General features: G+C 41.5%; 1 protein-coding gene across 1 annotated transcript; it reads left to right on the top strand.

Moving 5' to 3' along the window:
- The first annotated feature begins 6,302 nt into the window (after positions 1 to 6,302).
- Positions 6,303 to 7,244, top strand: LOC123348390 (olfactory receptor 5V1-like). The gene has a single exon (XM_044985909.1). The coding sequence runs from the start codon at positions 6,303 to 6,305 to the stop codon at positions 7,242 to 7,244; it is 942 nt and encodes a 313-aa protein (XP_044841844.1).
- The last annotated feature ends 257 nt before the right edge of the window (positions 7,245 to 7,501 follow it).

The following is a 7,501-nucleotide window of genomic DNA, read 5'->3' as shown; positions in this document are numbered from 1 at the left end:
GGGAGCCCCTCGCTGTTTCAGCAAAGACCAGAAGGATGGGAGATAATTATGCCATCAAGCATCTAAGTAGAGATTTTCAAAGGAGCATAGAAAGGTTAGCTGCCAAACTCCCTTTGATATTCAAATGCAGTTGGGTGCCTAACTCCCTTAGATTTCTAAAAAATGCACAGCCATGTCAACAAGGAGATTTGAACTTTTTTTCATGTGGCAGCTTTAGGGTCTACTAGGCCTGCATTTGGAGTTCCAGGTCCAGAGCTCAGACTGACCAGGGAGCTTTAGCCAAGAATTTGTTAATTTGGGAGCATTTAATTTTCTTATTACTTTCAAATAGAATTGACATTGGTTCCTTTTTCGCTATTATTCTAGCAGACCTACTCATCAAATACATCAGGTGAACAGAGATTTCCATTGAGATCAGAACTTCTTCTGCATTAATTTTCGTTGAAATGACATTCCCTTTTTTTTTTGCTTTGTCTTTTGGGTCAACAGTTCTGCTGTCTGTTATTTTCCCTATGGAATCAGTTGTTTTCCATAGCTTCCCCTTTGAATTTAGTAATAAGACTTCCTTGTACCATTGTTTTTCCTTTCTAAAAATAAATATTAACTTTCCTCTGTGCAATAATTTCAAATTCCCACCAGCAGAAATGTCAAGGGAGATTACATCATCTCATATGAAGGAGAAATTACCGACCAGGAGAGACCATAATTTCTGTGAAAGAAATATCAACAAAATACACCAAGAAGGGCTGTAGGACCCTGACATTCAGATAGGAACCCAAAGTTCAGGTTACTGAGATAATGTAAGACTATCAATCGCAGACGAGTGGATAATGTAGTGCAAAAACTGTAAACTTATCTCAGGAAATCGGAAGAAAGGGTTAGGGTGCAATAGATTATCAGTAAGAAAGGTAAATCAACTCAGAAAAAATGGAATAATTTGGTTTAGAAAAAAAGAAATGCCTACTCAGGCATCCACCATGTCAGAAACAGTATAACTGCATGTTCAGTCCAGGGTGGGAGGAGTAAATAAAGTTAGATGGGGTGACACTGCACACTATATCCTTCATAGTGAGATTATTATGTTATGATTAGAGCATAATTATGGTGTATTTTGTGCATGACGGGTCATGTAAGGTGTCATTGGAAAAGTTGTGATTTGCTTAAAAGTTGTGATTCGCTTATCCTATTTCTATGCATGTGTCATTTTTGTATATGAAGTTATGAATATGGACTATGTATCTGTATGTCAAATGTCGTTACACCTTGGTACTTTCCACTAGGCAAGATGCTTTCAGTCTACACACCTGGTTGGGAAGGGCCTATTCAGGGTAATGAGCCATTAGGGAAAACAATAGGCCTTAGGAGAAGCTTATCCCCCACCTGATAAGCCTTCCTGAGAGCACTCCAGAGAGCCTGTAAGTAATTGTTGCTATGACTCTACAAGGGCAGGTGACCAGACCACATGACTCTGAACTCCATCTTGGGATGTCTGTACTTTTCCACTCATTGGTCCGGGCACCAAGTTTTGAAACAAAAGGTTCCCGCCCTATGTTAAGGCTATAAAAGGCAGGGAGAGATATCGACAGTTCTTCACTCATCACACAAGAGGACTCCTGCAAAGACCTAAGGAACAAACACTGAATTGGGGGAAGTGCTTGAACCAGGCTAGAGGGAGTTTAGCCTGTGTATGGAGAGCTGAGAAATCTTAACTGCAAAACAAATGCAGCCTGTGCCTTGAGAATCTGCAAGACCGCTCGTATCATCAGTCAGGGTTAGCAACTGCTCATTCATAGTCAATCTAACCACTGTGTTATTCTTAATTTGTGTTTTTGTTTATTTGCTGTTAATCTGCTTTGATCTGTTTCCTATCCCTTATAGTCACTTAAAACCTGTGTTTTGTAGTTAAACTGGTTTATAGTTTAATATAAACCAGTGTGCCTTTAAGGGAAATATCTTGGGAAAAATCTCAACTCATTTAGCATAAGTGTGCATATTCCTCTTCATATTGAGGGAGAGGGGAAACCGGGTAACAAATTCCTACTGGTCAGTGTTTTGACCAGGCCAGGGTGGTACAGCTGTGGGGTCCTAAACTGGGGATTTTGTGGCTTCTGTACTGTTGGTTCATGCAGTGGCTGGTCATACAAATGCAGCTGGGTGTGTCCCTACCTGTGTAAAAGCTGGAGGAAGTGGAGGACCAGGAGTAGGTCTGCAAATTGCCACAGCAGCACAGTGTCAGAGGGAGCCCAGACTGGTGGGTCAGAGGGCTCAGTGGAACTACAGTTCTATGTAGCACCCCAGGGGTAAGCCATCAAAAATGGGTTATAGCAAAGCAAGCTTTAGAAAGAGCAGTGAATAGCTCTCAGATTTAGAACATGAGAATGGCCATACTGCGTCAGACGAAAGCTCCATTTAGCCCATTAGCCTGTCTTTTGACAGTGGCCAATGCAAGGTGCTTCAGAGGGAATGAATGGAAGAGGTAATCAGCAAGTGATCCATCCCCTGTTGCCCATTCCCTTTTCCCTGTACCATACAATTACTGGTTATTTAGTCTTTTGACTATATTTTATAGTGAACCACAGTGAGTGAAGCAATTTACTATACTATTCAGCAACATTAAGATACAATTACTATATGGCAACCAATACAAAGAGAGAATGGTCTCTGTTGGACTGGTTTGTTCACATCATCAGATCAATACTTCCCCATGAGTCAACTTTCCATCACCGACCAGCCCCCTACTGTACACGTTGTCATCCTGTTAGTAGATCCAAACTAGGAGCCAGATGATTCTTTATCTCACTATGGCTCACATGCTCCAACATCTTGCATCTTGTATTATAATCATGAGCGAGATCCAAAGTTCTTTGTAGTTAAGGGAAAGACTCTCAGTCATTGAGTCCAAGAGGTTTTGTGTCAGGCCCCTTACAGGGAAAAGGCAAGAGATATTTTCCTCACGTCTGATATGGGCTAGGATCCCAGTCTCCCCTGACCACTCAGAATAAACTATTGCAGACTATATTCGCATTTTACAGTAGAACAATCCACCTCCACCTTTCCCATCCCACATGCACAGAATATTCCCTCACATCAATATTCCCTTTATTTTTTTCTATCCATGTGCAGAGTGAATTTTGTTATGTGCACCAATATAGAGGTGATGTGCGCCACCAGTAAAAACTAAAACAAAAACGTAGATATAATATATATATTTGAAAAATTACCATAGGAATAATTACTCCATCCAGGACAGGTTAGGCATTTTAATACTAACTACTCAAAGAATTAAATTTAAGTGTAAGAGAGAAATAAAATTATGCAATGCATAGACCAGTCATAAAATTGCAATAACACAACAACAATACAAATATGTGTTGGGAGGTAAGTGTGAAAGAGACTCTGTGTGTGTGTGTGTGTGTGTGTGAAACAGAGACTCTGTGTGTGTATGAGACACAATGTGTATGTGTGAGACACACAGAGACTGTGGGGGTGTGTGTGTCAGAGTGTGTGTATGTGTGTGTGAAACAGACTGTGTGAGAGAGACACAGTGTGTATGTGTGAGAGACACAGACAGTGTGTGTGAGAGAGAGAAAGAGAGAGAGACTGTGTGTGTGTCAGAGACAGAATGTATGTATGGGTGTGTGTGTGTCAGGGACACAGAGACAGCGTGTGTGTGTTTGAGTGAGCGAGAGACACAAAGACAGAGTGTGGGTGTGCGGGCTGCTGCGGAAGCCTATGAGAGACCGTACTTTGTATTTTTAAGGCTCTCCCACCAGAAAGCTGAGACTGAAGCAGCTACCAGAAGCTCTCTGCTCCTGAGCCCTATCCCCCCTCTCCTGCTCTGTGGAGATGGAGTACATGGGCAGGGGGGAGTGGAGGAGAAGGACATCCTGACATCAGCATCCCCCCTGCCCTCCCTGCTATGCACAGGAAGCAGCAGGGTCCTGGGAGCCTCTTGCAAGTGGCTCCAAGACAAAGAGCAGGAGCACTGTGGCTGCAGAGCAGTGAGGGGAAGGGTACCTGAACACATGCCACCCTGGGAGGCTCTGCTAATCAGTGCATGGCACTTGATTCACTCCTGTGCTGTTGCACAGCCACACAGCTTAGAGGGAACACTTTATCTTTCGTCTATGCAATCCTTTCAACTTCCCACTAGCAGAACTATCGAGGGAGATTACATCACCTCATAAGAATGAGAAATTACCAACCAGGAGAGACATTAATTTCTATGAAAGGGAATAACAACAAAATACACCAAGGAGCACTGTAAAATCCAGTAATTACTGAGATAATTGAAGATTATCAAGTGTAGAGGAGATTAGAAAATGTAGTGCGAAGACTATGATCTTATCTCAGAAAATCTGAAGGCAGGGTGATGGTTAGGAGGCAGCTGGCAATAGACTGTCAGTGTGACACGTAAAGCAGCACAGTTAACATGAAATAATCTGATTTAGAAAAGAAAAATACCTGCTCGGGCATCTAGTGTGTCAGAAAGAATATGATTGCTTGTTCAATCCAGGGGGAATGTAAATAAAAGTAGAAGTGTTAGAGCAAAAAATGCTCAGGAAAGAGCAACGAATGGCTTTCAGATTTAGAATGTAAAACATAAGAACGGCCATACCAGGTCAGAGCAAAGGCCCATCTTCCAACAGTGGCCACATGCCAGGTGCTTCAGAGGTAATGAACAGAACATGTAATCATCAAGTCACCCATTCCCTGTCATCCATTCCCAGCTTCTGGTAAATAGAGGCTAGGGACCCCGTCCCTGCCCATCCTGGCTAATAGCCATTGATGGACCTATCCTCCATGAATGTATCTAGTTTATTGACTCCTTGTGTGTACATTTTATTTTTACCATGTGAGCTTTAGTGCTCGTAAAAGTTGTCTGTCTTCTCTCTCTGTTTTTCTGGAATTCCATTTTTCTGTCATACATTTATGTTGCACTAGTGTCAATGTACCATTGCCACTCCTGGTGTAGACATAGTTCATGTGGGTGCGTCATAAGTGAGTGGGTGAAGAGATCAGATGGCAGAATATATCAAGAAGTATGTAGGGGAAAAGCAAAGAAATGATTTCAGACCTATTGGCTCTGATACCTTTTCTTTAACAGCAAGGATCTGCTACTTCTCTTTAAACATATCTGTATTCTATTGTTCATAAAATTTGGAGAAAGAAACAATTTCTCTCTCTCTGTCTCTCTCTGTTTCTCTCTCTCTCTGTGTATTTTTGTCTCATTCTGTCTATATATATCTTCCTTTTTTTATCCAGTTTTTCATTTTTCTCCAGGCACATTCTCCCTTCTGGATAAAAATGACTCTCTTATTTCTCTGTAAATGAGTTTTCATTTTTATCTAACTTTCATTTCTTTATATGGTGTTGGATTCCGATCTTAATTGCACTTGCATAAATCCACATGAAGCTGATGCAATTTACCCTGGTGTAACTGAGATCAGGAAACAGCCCGTGATCTGTGTTTAGGGTTTGTTTGTGACATTGTCTGTTTCTCAGCTGCATCTTATCTAATAGGGCAAATTTTAATTTGAATCTGCTAGGATAGAGGACAGCAAGCTAGACCTTCATACAAACCACAGCCTCATTAGTGTTTCAGTATCTGTCTTATGGGGAATGTCTATACTGCATCTAGACGGTGTAATTCCTTGTTGTGGTAAACCCACCACACACAACCTTTGATTGAGTTATTGTGCTAAAAATAGCAGTGTAGCCTCGGCAGCACAGACTAGCTGCCAGAGCCTAATCCCATCTGAGATCCTAGGTATGTACACAGGTGGCCATCCCAAACGGCTGCATGTGCTGCTGTGTTCACACTGCTTATTTTATCTTGCTAGCTTGATCAAAGCTAATGCAGGTACGTCTACCTAAGCTGGGAATTACACCTCTTAGCTGCGGGGGAGACATACTCATGGTAGAACTCTCAATATTTTTCATTTCTAGTCTATTGATTTTTTGTTATGTCTTCTAGATTTGTTGATGTGACACTGATATGATAAAGATATTTCAAAATCCCATCCTAAAAGGATTTAAAGTTGAAGAGAGCTTAAGGGAGTTAGATGAGACATTTCTGTAATTCAATAGGGTTCCATGCTCTTGTGTCACCTATATTGGAAGCTCAACTTCTCAAGGATGGGAGTCTTCCTCTGTTTTTTTTGGCAACTTCATTTTTCCAGGGGAGAAATGCAGTGGTATGAGGTTACCTACTCCAGGTTTCTGCCAGTATAACCAACAACACAGCCTGACTGTGTGTACTCCATCAATATTTAATAGCTTTCTGATTCTAGATACATATTATGGAGAAAGCAGAAGTAAGAAACCAAACGCCCATCGTGGAATTCATCCTCTTAGGATTTGGGAATGACCCTGAACTGCAGCCCCTTCTCTTCCTGCTGTTTCTAGTGATCTACATTGTGACTGTCACCGGAAACATCCTCTTCGTTGTGCTAGTTGTGACTAATCAGCACCTTCACATCCCCATGTACTTTTTACTGGGGAACTTGTCCTGCCTGGAGATCTGCTACACCTCTGCCATCCTGCCCAGGCTGCTAGCCAGTCTCCTGACTGGGGACAGAACCATTTCTGTTAAGGGCTGCATTGTGCAATTATATTCCTTTGGTATCCTGTCAAATACAGAAAATCTGCTGCTCACGGCAATGTCTTATGATCGGTATTTAGCGATATGCGATCCACTCCGTTATGCTGCTCTGATGAATGGCAAGGTTTGTTGGCAGCTTGTGGCAGGGTCCTGGATAAGTAGCTTTCTGCTCTGCACCATAGTAAATATTTTCTTTTTCCAATTAACGTTCTGTGATTCCAAAGAAATTGACCACTTCTTTTGCGATTTTTCACCCGTGATAAAGCTGTCCTGTATTGACACCCAGACTCTGGAACTGTTGACATTTATTATCTCTGTAATAGGGACATTTGTGCCCTTTCTTCTGACTCTGACATCCTACATTTGTATCATAAGCACCATCCTGAGAATCCCTTCCAGCATCGGGAGGCAAAAGGCCTTTTCCACCTGCTCCTCTCACCTCATTGTGCTTGCAGTTTTGCATGTGACCGTATTAACTGTCTATGTAGTTCCAACAGCCAATGTGCCCAAGGTCCTACACAAAATATTCTCTGTCTTCTACACAGTCCTGACTCCTATGATTAACCCTGTCATCTACAGCCTGAGAAACAAGGAGGTCAATGAGTCCCTAAGAAAATCTATTCTTAAACTAATAGCTTAGAAAAACACTATTCTTAAGCTAGTAGCTTAGAGAAACAGGCATAGAATGTGAAAGTATACATTTTAGCATAAAATAAAATAGAGATGAACTGATATAGTTTCTTATTTGAGTCCAAGTCCTTGAGAACAGGGTTACCCCTTTTTAACCTTACTTCATACTTCTTTCTTTCTTTCTCTCTCTCTCTTTTTCTCTTCCTGTTATTCTGCTACCTTTTGAGCATTCATCTTTCATACATTTAATACACATTTCTTTTATAC

Source organism: Mauremys mutica, chromosome 13 (genome assembly GCF_020497125.1).
Source record: "Mauremys mutica isolate MM-2020 ecotype Southern chromosome 13, ASM2049712v1, whole genome shotgun sequence".
In the NCBI taxonomy this organism is placed as follows: Eukaryota; Metazoa; Chordata; order Testudines; family Geoemydidae; genus Mauremys; species Mauremys mutica.
This window is presented reverse-complemented; position numbering and strand designations above follow the sequence as displayed.

What these genes read in the sequence shown, in the direction of transcription:
- LOC123348390 (XM_044985909.1), top strand. Translation starts at nt 6,303, where the DNA reads ATGGAGAAAGCAGAAGTAAGAAACCAAACGCCCATCGTGGAATTCATC.